The sequence below is a fragment of the Epinephelus lanceolatus genome, chromosome 14, assembly GCF_041903045.1.
Source record: "Epinephelus lanceolatus isolate andai-2023 chromosome 14, ASM4190304v1, whole genome shotgun sequence".
NCBI lineage: Eukaryota > Metazoa > Chordata > Actinopteri > Perciformes > Serranidae > Epinephelus > Epinephelus lanceolatus.
The window spans coordinates 7,690,914-7,703,755 of record NC_135747.1 but is presented as its reverse complement, the minus strand read 5'-3'; the positions used below and the strand labels follow the sequence as shown (position 1 = coordinate 7,703,755).

Below are 12,842 nucleotides of genomic sequence, written 5' to 3'. Positions count from 1 at the left end.
TATCCAAGAGGACCACTGCTGCTACTGCTGTGCAGAGGTCAGCCCACATCCAAGGATATAAGGAAATTCCCTCTAAACCTCTTCCTCCCACAGCCTGATATCTAAACCACCAATCAGTCACTACTGCCAAGGAAACATGTGAGCAGTAGCTCAGGAGCAGATGACAGAATCATCTGTTGGAGACGTACAGTTCAACAAAGTTAGCCCAGCCTCCAGGAATAAAGGACAGCATGTAATTTCTGCTCAGTTATACTGAATTTAAATCAAATCAAAAGCCATCAGCTAGATGACTAATTATCGAGCAGGCTACAGGCTTTGAAGACAGGACATGCGATTACCTGACATGACACATGACAACATAAAGTGCAGTGTACCACCATGTGATAGAATTACTGGAAAGTGTTTCCATTCAAGTGGGCTTTTTATGCCAGCAATAGCTCTGTCCGCAGGCATTGTTTTCAGGTTGTCCATCTGACTGTCCGACTGGCTGTCTGTCCCATTCTCCTGAGCGCAATATCTCAAGAATGCCCTGCAGGAATTTCTTCAAATTAGGCTATAATGTCCACTAGGACTCAACTATCAACTGATTAGATTTTGGTGGTCAAAGGTCAAGATCACTATCACCTTGCATTCATCTCATTCCCGTGAACACAGTATCTCAAGAACACCTTGAATGTCTTCAAATTTGAGACAAAAATTCTCTTGGAGTTAACAATGAATTGATTAGAAATTGGTGGTCAAAGATCAACATCACTGGTCTTGTGTCCATCTTATATTCATAAATGCAATATCTCAAAAAGGCCTCGGGGGGGTTTCCTCAAATTTGGCACGAACATCCACTTGGACTTAAAAATAAACAAAATGAAAGAATAAACTAGAATTTGAAGGTCAAAGGTCAAGGTCACTTTTAGCCATAATTAAAGAATTCATATGTAATTATGACAAAATTTCACACAAATGTCTAACAGGATAAAAGGGTGAAGTGATGACATTTTATATTCAAAAGGGTCAAAGGTCAGCTTCACTGTGACATCATAATGTTCTGCAAAAATGTTTCTGGTCATTACTCAAAGTCATTGGTCAGGAGCGGAAGGGGAGACATTTGGTCAGATACTAAACTGGTGACACTAATCTTGGGTGTCCACCTTGAAACTGTGCTGATTGGTGCTTTGTTGTGCCTGTAACTACACCCAACAGTGATGTCATGAGGACTTGAAGCACGTATGTTTCTACATCACTGCAGTAACGTGAGTTAAGTTAAACCATGTGTGAACAGGGGCTGTTGGCTTAGTCTTGAAGCAAAACAAGCACGACTAAGTTAAATATTTAAACAAGGCAACACTAAGAGTCTACAACCATGCTAGCAGCTCGGTGCTGTACGAAGAAGCACAGCTTTGAGCTAAATGCTAACGCTAGCATGCTATCAAGCTCTCAGTGGCAATACTTTTTGTCCATTAGATTACTGGAATAGGGTTAAAACTGTAAATACATTTGAACCAAAACATAATTTTAAAGACATTTGTAAGCAATATATGATTGATTATTACTTGTGTTTTATAAACACAAACCCCCAAAGATTTCAGCTTGATAATAAATGTATGCAGCCTGACATTACTCCCAAGAAAATCTCCCAAAACAGTGACAGGAGAGGGAATCCATTGTGAGGCCAATCCTAAAGCCATAAGCCCCAAGAAGTGGCCTCTGTGGGTTTGCTGAGATACAGATATGTATCAAATAGGATGTAATCTTTTTAACATACCCAAGTCTGTCCTCTTCCTTCTTCCTCAAGTCAAAGTCTCGCTGGACGACTTCCCAAACATGCTTGGCCTCCTCGTCTGTGAGCTTGGAGAGATCCAGCTTCTTGCCTGTTGTGGTGCCAGGCATAGTTATGAGGTTGATGCCTGTGAGCTGGCAGGCTGCCTGGTGCTGTGCTACATTAGGATAATAAAAAAATACAATAAGTTGTTTGTAAATGAGCATTTAAAGTGTTAAGAGAGCTGTCAGCAGAATGAGGAGGAGTTCACTATGAATGCTAATCTCTGTAAGCAGATATTTTTCTGTAGGTGGCTGGACAAGATTTTGGAATTGGAAGCGTTCCGATTTCAGTATGTTGGCTGTTTGTTGTCCAAGGAGTATTAACCAATCATGTTTGAGTGGTTGCCTGCAGGTAAACAGTGTGTATCGAGAAAGCAAAATTGGCCAATACTGGCTGTCATCCCCAGAGGCTAAATTGTCGTCAGACTGATAGCTAGCAGGTTCTGAGATTGGCATGTATTTAGGATAAACTGCAGTGATACTAGGCTTGCGCCGATTTCCGGTTTAACCGGTTCGGTCGGGTTTAGGAGCTCCACCCAGTTTAATTCACCTCAAGTGAGGGAAAAAAAAAAAAAAGCTATACTATATTATACTGTATATATATATATATATATATATATATATATATATATATACATATACTATATTCAACTTATCTTGCATTGTAACATGCATTATGACAACTTAATAAGGTTTATGTTTGTTTATAAATGAAGTGGAGGAGCCTACAAGTGTTTTGTTTAGTTTGTCTCAGAGGCTTCAGAGGGACTCTGCAGCTCCCCTCCGCTCAGCTGTCTGCTGCGGCTGTGAGAGATCAAATTTCATTGGGGGCGGGGAAAAGTGCGAGGGAGTCTGCAGTCATTCAGTTTGTTGCTCTAGTAACCCGTTTCCACTGAAGAAGTTCCTGGTACTATTTGGGGGGCTGGAACTACTACTGGGACATCCTCTCGCTCGGCCCTCTCAACCGCCGTGCCTCCACTACCGCCACCTAGTGGATTGGAAGCGCATTACACCTATTATGGGCTTTTATTGGGAAAAATAGCTCAAACGTGACCCCCAGTGGTAAAATTAGGTAAATAATTCGATATATCGGTTCGGTTAGATATTTGGCTTTAAATCAAACGGGTTGGAAAATTTTCAAACCGGCACAAGCCTAAGTGATACCACTACAGATCCTAAAAATAAGTCACTTAAAAGATGGTCGCTTACATTTCTTTTTCAAACTAATCAATTAGTGTTGCACTTCCAAGCATTGTATACAAAATTAGGTGCTGAAGTTTACAAGTTGACATGTGTGTTCATCAGTTGGTCAGGGATAGTCATGTCATGTTCACGGTACAAATCTGTGTGGCGAAAGGTTGGAAATATATTTCCTGCATAAAGTTTGCATGTGAATGTCCCTTCACTCATTAGTGGGAGCTCAAGGAATGAATTTCGTACACAACTTTCTGAGCTGTAATGTGCCACTGACTTTTGAACTCTAAAGCATTGCAGAAAGACAAATTACCAACACCTAATAAAATGTTAACAGTCAGAAAGGCCCTGTTTACATCCATTGCTTATTCCTTTCTAATTTGATTTGTTGCAAAAATAACACTGTCAAATTACAGGATTGGTTCAGACTTTTTTAAAGTCAATCTTGTTCCTTCCCATATTGATTTCAAACAACCCTTTCCGTATGTGATTACAGTGTGAGAGATGGGAGACCAAATCTACAGTTGTTGTTCTTTACAAAAAATGCACACTAAACTTCTACCAAAGCTAACGAGGCTTTAGCAGTCTGACTTAGACAAATCAAATGGGTATCTGCTGGCAGTGTGTTCTGCTGGTATTATACTCCAGTAAAAAATTACATGCAATGACCAGAATGTATTTCCCTACAGCTGAGCAGGGAAACATCGTCCATGGAAACACATGGCAAACAAATTTCTTGCTATAAAGAATGTAAATGTGGAAGGTCTTCACTTAATTGGCCATCTCAGACTGCTGAAGCCTCTTATTAGTTTTATGTGGATCACTTTGTGGCCATCATGAACAGAAGAAATTATTACAGTGAGCAATAACTTGTAAATGTGAGTATGGAATGGGAGTAGATGTCTTCCACATATTTGATTATATTGCACTTCTAATGGCTCTGTAGCTCATTAAAGCAGATTTAGTTAAGATTGAACCACTGTCTTCATTTTTTTCCTTTCTTGACAGACTGTAAGGAGGAATCTTTTTGTGTCAGCTGCTAACCAGAAAGGCTTAAGTAAAAGGTTTTATTAAACTTACAGTAACTGTTTTTTTGACCAACTGGGGACAGAAGGATATGAATACATAGATATGTCATCAGTCGAAACTTGCAAACTTGTTAGCAATCAGTTGCTTATTTACACATCGGTCATACGTATATGGACCAACATTGTTATTCACTTAGAGTTGTGTTTCTGGCCACCTGATGTAAGGTAATTCAATATACACTCTCTTTTAGCCCTGTTTCAGTCTCTAACTCCTGTAGGAACAATCAGCCTCTTTAGATGCTAAATGCTCAACTATGTTCACCAGCTAGTCTGTGTCTGTCTGCTGTTAAGTGCTGAGCGGATAGTGTACAGTTGTTTTTTTAGAGCTCTGCTGCAGCCAAAAAACAACACTAAGAGAGCAGTGAGGATTAATCAAAACGGACAAGTTATGGGCTCTAAAACCAAAATAATGAGCTGAAAGAAAACAAAATGCTCTCCAGAGCTGATACTGACTGTTAAATCAGGTGAGAATTGTATGTGGGGTTGTCACAATGACACTGAACACATTTCAGTTGGGACCACTGAAGAAAACTTTATTTTCATTTGCAGTGCTCTATTTGGCAGTATGGCTCTGTTCTGGAGCCTCTCTGCCTTTCTTATGCAGAAAGCCTTAGGCAGAGAAAGCACACTCCTCTTCCCTTCCACGCGCATACGAGGAAAGTCTGAGGCAGAGAGAGCAAGCCTCCCTGCCCTTCCATGCGTCTACATGGGAAGCCTAGGGAGAGAGCAAGCCTCCTTAGAGCAGCAACAAAGGCCCCCCGGAGACAGAACAGAGCAAGCATCAATGACAAACAGAAATGACACTGATAAGTCAGACACAACATGAAAAGGAGGCGCTGGAATGGAGGTGGGTTGCAAAGCGACTTTCAGAGGAAGCAGCAACAGTAGGCAAGCCAAAAATTTGCCAATTGGTTGCATAAAAAGGCATCATGTGATGTGATGTGAACTCGGAGTGCGGGGACAGAATTTGAGGAAGACAGTGAGGGAAATGTCAGATGAAGCAATTAAATGCAGCCAGTTTATCTATTACAGAAGAAATAATGTCAGCTGGGGGCCAGCAGGGGGAACTACTAAGCAGGGCACATAACTCCTTGAGATCAGGTGGAGAGATCCACTTCCTGTCAGGAGAAATCCAGGAAGAGGAAGTATTTAAGTGTGGGAGTGGCCTATTGGAATCCATTTTGTTTGAGGCCATGCGGCAAGGTGAGTGTGCTTGCTGATCCTGTAAGTCCAGTTAGCTCCTTTAACTTTAGCTTATATTGTAGTTATGCTATGTAGTGTGTGAAATAGAGTATGGTGAATGTGACAGGAAAGCTAGTATCAGCATTGCTTCTGCCTGGAGCTCGCATGTATGGAGCCTGGGTTTGGTTGAAGATGGCAGTGCTGTTTGGGCTGAGAAAGCCATGTGTAAGTAAGAAGGAAATCCAGGAAGAGGAAGGTTATTTAAGTGTGGGAGTGGCCTATTTGAATCCATTTTGTTTGAGACCATGCTGCAAAGTGAGTGTGTTTGCTGATCCTGTGAGTTCATTTCTCTCCTTTAACTTTAGCTTACATTGTAGTTATGCTATGTAGCGTGTGAAATAGAGTATGGTGAATGTGCTAGTAAAGGTAGTATCAGCATTGCTTCTGCCTGGAGCTCGCATAAACGGAGCCTGGGCTTGGTTGAAGTTGGCAGTGCTGTTTGGGCTGAGATCACTGTCCAGCCTCCTGGAGGTGTCATTGTTGTGAGGGCTCGTCCTGGGGAAGTAGACTGTACAGCCTAACCCGGCGGGGGAGTGTGATAGCCTAACAAGGCTTCCTTCCCTGGGTCTACCTCCTCTGTGGTAGTATAGGTAAGGTAAAGGAGGTTGTTCGGTTAGTGTGGGGAGCAGTGAGACCTGGCATTAGGGGAGTGTCTCTGGGACGCCAGAGATCACTGTCTAGCCTCCTGGAGGTGTCGTGGGACTAACTAGACGAAACACCGGTGAAAGGAGGTTCCCACCCGATGACCCCAAAGACATGTTAGTTATCACTGCTCACGGGTCTGTATAGTTAAGCCTTGCCATAATAGCTTATCGTAGGGCTTAGGAGGATTATTCACTGAGTGCTGATCCCTTTTTTTTTTGTTTTTTATTAGAGCACAAACTTCTTGTGTTTATTTGAATTGATCTATCAGCTGACTCCTTTCCACCAATCAGCTGATCCATCAGTTGATTGGGCTGTCTGAGATCAGCTGATGTAGCTGGGATGTGAGCTGAGCTTGACATTGTGTCCTGCCTGAACTAACGCTATGCTCAATTTATTGACCTTTTCTAAATTTAATTTATTTTTATCTTTTAATATAAAAACATCTATTTGATGCTAATGGTAGCTTGTTTGTCAGTGTCTTCCAACACGTCCCCAGATGATGTTCTTAAAATGACTGTTTTCTGATCTGTGACAACTGTAGTGAAGCTACGGCCACGTTTACACCAGTAAAACTGCTTGGTGATGTCTGGGACTTCTCACCTCTTTATGTGGTTTGTATGATGGCCGAAATACATGGGACCTGCATATGGTGCCACATGTCTGTGGCAGTATGCCCACAGCAGAGCAGGTACATTATATCATATTAAAGGCCTGAACATACTCGGGCGGAACGTACACGGAATGGACTCCGGAGGTCTGCGCGGACTCAAAGCGGATGTCTGCAAGCCCTGTGCGTGCAAAGCTCAGATTTTACGACCGCACGGACTCCGCTCCGCGCACCAGTGACTGCTCGGCATGTGTTTTTCACATCGCTGGGATTTTTCACGGGCATTTTTACAGGAAACTACAACGCGGAAGTGTGCTCGACTATGAAAGCCTGAATGACTGCGGACATTCCTCGCAGAGTCCGTTCCGCGTACGTTCCGCCCAAGTATGTTCAGGCCTTAAGACTGCTACACTGACCCCAGAAGTTGCACCTGCCCACGTGTGTATCACGCAGCTCTTCTCTATTTTTATGTGGCTAGTCTATTTTTTCTTCTCTGTGCGCGACTCCACGGCTCTCCAACAGGTAAAAACTACATAGAACTGTGTAAAAAATTTGTATAAATATTAAAATGAACACCTCATTGTACCAGAGGCAATGAAAAGCAGCAGAGCAACCTTGTATATGATTTTACATTTCTCATTAAACTAAATCAAATGAATTCATTCTGTAGTTAAAACATTCCACTTTATTAATTCAGTTCCAGAAAATTTAGCCTACGCTTCTAAACCCTGCATAACCAACTGCATTATCACTTGGCAAAACTCAACATGCAAACAGTGAAGCTGGCAGCAACCACATGCTAAAGACAGAGTCTGTTTAACAGCAGAGTTGGGTAAGGGTTACTTTAAAGGTAATCAAATTACTTTACTGTGTTACCTTTTTGAAAAGTAACCAGTTACTTTACTGCGTTACTCCCTGAGTAAAGTAACTTAAGCACTTTTAAAGTACTTTTGAGTATTCTACATTTCCTATTGGGCAATGGACCACAGGGTGCTAAGCCTACATTTTTTCGTCTCCAAAATTAAAGTTATGGACCACTTGCCCTTCACTGAGATCCAATTCTCCCATCACAGCCGTCACTTTGACCAGTAGAAACACAGAACGATCTGCTGCCGTAGACAACTGTATGACAACAACACCCCAGCGTTTTTAATATTTCCTCTAGGGATGTTACCACACAGAGTAAAAGGGGGAAATGATGGTGTTAAACAACAGAGGCACTTTGTCAACCTGCTGAGTTAATGTTACTGTCATTAGCATCAAGCTAGCAAACAATGTTACATCCTCACAGTCGGACATAAAGTAATAACATTAACAAGTAGCAGCGGGGCTTTTACTCACCACAACTGCAGAGGCTCCCAGCTTCATTTGAAACAGACTACATTATAGATGGTCTGTTATTCATTAATCCCTCTGTGTGTTTATATATTTACTTTTTATCTGCTCCGTTGTCTTTATAAAGTTAATGCATTGCACCGTCATTTCAAACTCAACACTTCCTTAATTTGATTCAAATTATAAGCCTCTTTTAACTAGGGATGTCCTGATCTGATTTTTTTTGCATCTGATCCGATACCGAGTCCTTTATTTTGAAACCGAGTCCGATACCGAGTCCAATCCGATACTTTGCAAAGCATTAAGAAAGAAAAAAAAAAGAATGCATCCAAGTTGTCCCGTAAGGTTTGTTTTTTATTAAAATAATATCCAAAAAGCTTATCGGTGGTTCAGCGGCACAAAATGTAAACCTTCTTCTTGTCTTCAATAAACAAAATAGGCCTATATCTTTTTTAGCGGTTTGACACATGAAACAAATATTTTTCTGTATTGGTTTCTGTAGAACAAAAGAATTACACTCAATTTTCAAAAATACAAATACAACAGTAATCAGTTTCAAGAAAGTATATATTTTTTCCACCAAAGAAAAGAAATGTTCCGCTCCGTTTAGTCAGTTCAGTCCAGTTCAAACAAAAAACTCCACTCCGGGATTTCCAAATAACACACAGTTCACAGTTCAGTTCAGTTCAATCCACACAGTTCGCTAAACAAAAGAAAACTCCACCCCAGGTTTTCCCACAACCAAGGAGGTAAAGAAAATCCACTGTTGGCTCTGACTCGGTTCAGTTTCAAAACAATAAATCAACCCGGCCCGAAGGTTCCAAATAATGAATAATGAAACGGAAAGTAACCCCCGGCTTTTGCCATCTCACGGGACCGTGTGTGAATGCCGTAACGCTCCGACGTTGTTTCGTTTTGATATCAATGGCGGAATCTCTGAGTTGAGGCCGGTGGCCGGATGGATGATATTCTACGGGGAAGCGCACCAATTTCGCGGACTTTGAGCGGTGTAAATGCCGTGGTAGGCCGAATACGCAGAGGACTTCTGGCTCATTTCTCGCTCGCCGGCGACTCTCGCTATAATGCCAGGAGCGGCATAACGTAGGGATCGGTCTACCTGGGCTCAGCTGATCGAGCCATCCCACTGGCTGATAGCACCGGTGGGTGTGTCTGGAGGTACCTCAGTGTCTGGAGGTGAGCAAGCCATCAGCTGACTGTCTTATAAAAAAAATATTTAGAAAATATACAGGATCGCCACACTTCATACATTGGAAAGCGGAGGCAACAGTTAACAACATAGATGAAAAACCTGGCCATTGTTGTTGTTTTGATTCCTCCGATCTTTTATTACAGATTCCAATTTTATAAAAATAACGTGATCGGCGCCGATACCCGATCCGACATCCCTACTTATAACCTCGCTGAGAGAATCCCTCCATTTTCTAAATAGGCTTTTATTGTGAAATATTTGTAGGAACTTGTTGTGGAGGATACAGTAGCTTGAATGTTTACATACTGTGCTTCAAATGAAGCTCCTGCCATCTGCTGACGCTTTTAGATGATTACAACAACATTTCGGCTGGCACATGAACACACACACAGTGACTCAGATAATAGTAAAAGTAATACAAATAGGACAAGAATAACCCGATGACATCACACATGTCGTGAAAGACGACCGGGGATAATTGGTGAGTACCATCATGTCTGTCGGCCAAGTCACGGCACGATTTTCTGACTCCACAATCGTGTAATGTGACACAGTGACTTTCAGAACGGGCAGAAAAGTCGTGTAGTATGTACCAGGCATAATGCAAGTCCTCCTGAGTAGGAGCGAGTGGGGATTTTACTGACAAACCTGCAGAATGTTTTAGACTCCACCGCAGACAATGCCAGCATTTCTTCTACCACGTAGCGAACCACAAGCTTCATGACTTCTACTACTTTGTAAAGCATTACTTTGTACCCAACTCTGGCTGTAAATGGGTCACACTTCTTTTTCTCTTGCTACTATGCAAGGACCATAATTATTTGCCCAACTGCTGGTAATCATTCATCAGCAAAACTTAAACATGAGTAATAATTAGCATTTTATTAAAGGGCCCAGGTCACTTTTTGGTAGGGGTGGTGTATTTTCTTTTACAGTGTAGCTTTTACAACTGTATATATGAAAGACTAGGTATGAAACACTGTATGTGTTTGAGAGTCATTCTTAAGCTTTCAGTCAACAGTCAATTCCTAAATCTTACTTAAAAAAACTGCTGTCAGTCTTTTAGGCTGCTGTTTTCTCCAAACAAAACAGACCAGAATAATAGTACTGATCATGGGTCAGTGATTTAGAGCATTGGTTTAGATAAGGGTGCTTAAAACCTCTCTGCCACATGCATCTGTCCTGTGATCTGGGATGGTTTGGCACAGTTCAACCATCACATTGCTGAGGGATCTTAATCAAGTCTCTGTTAAATGGAACTTTTCCAAATATTCCACATGGTGCAGCATGGGTTACAGAGGATGAGGTGACTCTACTCAGGCTGACAGAATGATGCACCCGTGCACACATACTGTACGTCTTCACATACAACCAATACAGACCAACATAATCAGTAAAGGAATGCTCAGGAACATCACATAATTGTGTTGTTTACCACAGGCCATGTAAAAAAGACTGGGCAACCTAATTTAATTTCTGCTTATGTAATTGGGCACTAATGGGAAAAACAAGCATGCAAGTTTAACAGGGAAACAAGTCACATCTAAATGGTAGAATGTGAGTACTCATCCAGAAAAATAGTGCTTATAACTTTCCCACAGTTAAGGTCTTGTACAGCCAAGCAGTATACATTGGCTCTGCATGTATTTGCTTAGCAGGTGTGAGCAACTTGGTATTGACTTCTGTTGTATTAAGGAAACATTGTGCTAATATGCATTTTAAAATAGCAACATATTCCTTACAGCATTGTAGTCTTTATTCCATAGCCAATGAAATCTTAATTGTATGGTGTCTACAGAGGATTTTCTGTATTTGATTCCTGTTGGATGCGCACAACTCAACAGGTGCATATTTGAAGGACGCATTGTGTTTGCAAAAGGTTTGGCTTGATAACAGGTGTGGAGACACAAACCTGGAATAGTTCAGTAAGAACAGTACAGATAAAGCATACATTTTTACTTTATTCCACTCCAAACCCCCTTACACGCATGTATAAGGAGTTTTAATTCTGGCAATCTGGGGTACCTTTCAGTACATTTAAGTTGGCAAAGGCTATCTGTCATTTGCTTAAAAATTACTGAATGCATGAAATTAGTTTTCTAAAAACACTTTTGGAGTTCATGAGTTTATTTGAAATGAGCCCACAGACTGTTTAAGTAGCAAAAATCTTGGATTGGATTAAAATTCCTGTCTCTTAGATACAAACACTTGTACATTAACACATTTTTTTTCTCTTATCATCATAAGGAGATCCAATGTATGTAAATATATCTTACCTTGGTGTTGACAGAGTAGCCTGCAGGCAGTATTTCCTCTGAAGGCAGACCAGACTGACTGCAGGGCAAACTAAATAGCAGACAGCAATGCTAATCACATGTCTAGTCAACCAGGAGGAAGAAAGGCAGGGAGACAAGCCTCCTCTCCGCCTTCTTTGACTTTACTTCAAAGAGCCTGGCTACGTCACCCCCCCTCCTGGCCTCATTGACAGTAATATTAAATACATTGTAACAGCTATTGGTTCATGTTTGTGTTGGCAAATGGCTGATTAATGGGAAATCAGTTTTTGGAGGCAAATATTTTGGGAATTTTCTTGCTTGGACAGTATTCAAGTGCAGTGATCATGAGGTTATGTAGAGGCCAGTTGGGCTTAGGCACCCAGTCACATGGATCCTATGTTATAGGAGAGACAAGTGATGCATGACATCAGAGCAATTAACTCAGAAGTGACAGCCCTTTGTTAATACCTGCATGTAAGTCTTGTAGGAACAAAAAACATTGGGAGGTCTGTTTAAAGTTACAGCAGCAGCATAGGAATGCAAAGCCTTCAAAAACATTTTTTCTGAGTTGATAATTGATGCAATGTTGATTTAAGGGTACTAAGTGGTAGAATAAAGTTGTAAGACTGCTGTTTGCTCAGTGGGCGGGTCGCCCTTCTTACTCAGAGAGCAGTAAGGTTCCTCAGATGAAGCCAAACATTTACACACGGGATAACAACTTGGAAGACAAAGTTGCAATTGTTTTTATGTGTCGAGGTCATTACAGTTACTCTAATGTGATGTGAGAGCAGAGTTGGAAGAAGTAAGCATGGTCATCACAAAGGAAACTGCATCAGTTGTGACAAAATGTACTTTTAAAATCTGATTAGGGCAAATTTGGAAGAATACAACTGAATTTGAAAATCAAAATGACTGAATTGAGAGAACTTGTCTTTGTTCATTTATTTATCTCATTCTGCTCTCATAAACAAAAGGATTTACTCCCATTTTCTTCCTCCCTACAAAAGGTTGATTTTAGCCATGTGACCCATCCAGCAGTCCAGCTTTCATGTTTGCTCAACCAGCAGGCCCAATCATCTTCAAAGAGAGTATAAACAAGAACACAGTCTTTTATCTTTTATTTTAATTTTTTCTACACTTCACATTTTTGTGAGTTAAATTACATTCTTGTGTTTGAATGTGTACAGTAGTTATTTTTATTCAAAAACAATAAAGACTGAGCTGGTACTCAGGGCAGTATCCTGCTTACTGAAGTAACCTTTGGCATTTGTATTTTCAGCTCAGGCATGGCAGTCTGAGAAAAAAAACAACCCAGTCTGACACAGTCCTGTCTTTTCTTTTTTTTTTTTTTTTACATCAGGTGCACATGTAAGGCACAACATAAGGTACCCTGTAGAGTTTTTGTACACCAGTGGTGCTATCAAGCAATA

General features: G+C 41.0%; 1 protein-coding gene across 5 annotated transcripts in view; it reads right to left on the bottom strand.

Annotated features, from left to right (window-relative positions):
• Positions 1-11,469, bottom strand: part of mlphb (melanophilin b) — a 63,010-nt gene extending 51,541 nt beyond the window's left edge. For all 5 annotated transcript variants that reach the window (XM_033617446.2, XM_078174282.1, XM_078174283.1 and 2 more), the window contains exons 1-2: positions 11,413-11,469; positions 1,760-1,931 (exon numbers count right to left, since the gene is read on the bottom strand). In XM_033617446.2, coding sequence (XP_033473337.2) covers positions 1,760-1,884 — 125 coding nt within the window. In that variant the 5' untranslated portion in view covers positions 1,885-1,931; positions 11,413-11,469. The remainder of the gene's footprint in view (positions 1-1,759; positions 1,932-11,412) is intronic.
• Between the last annotated feature and the right edge of the window lie 1,373 nt (positions 11,470-12,842).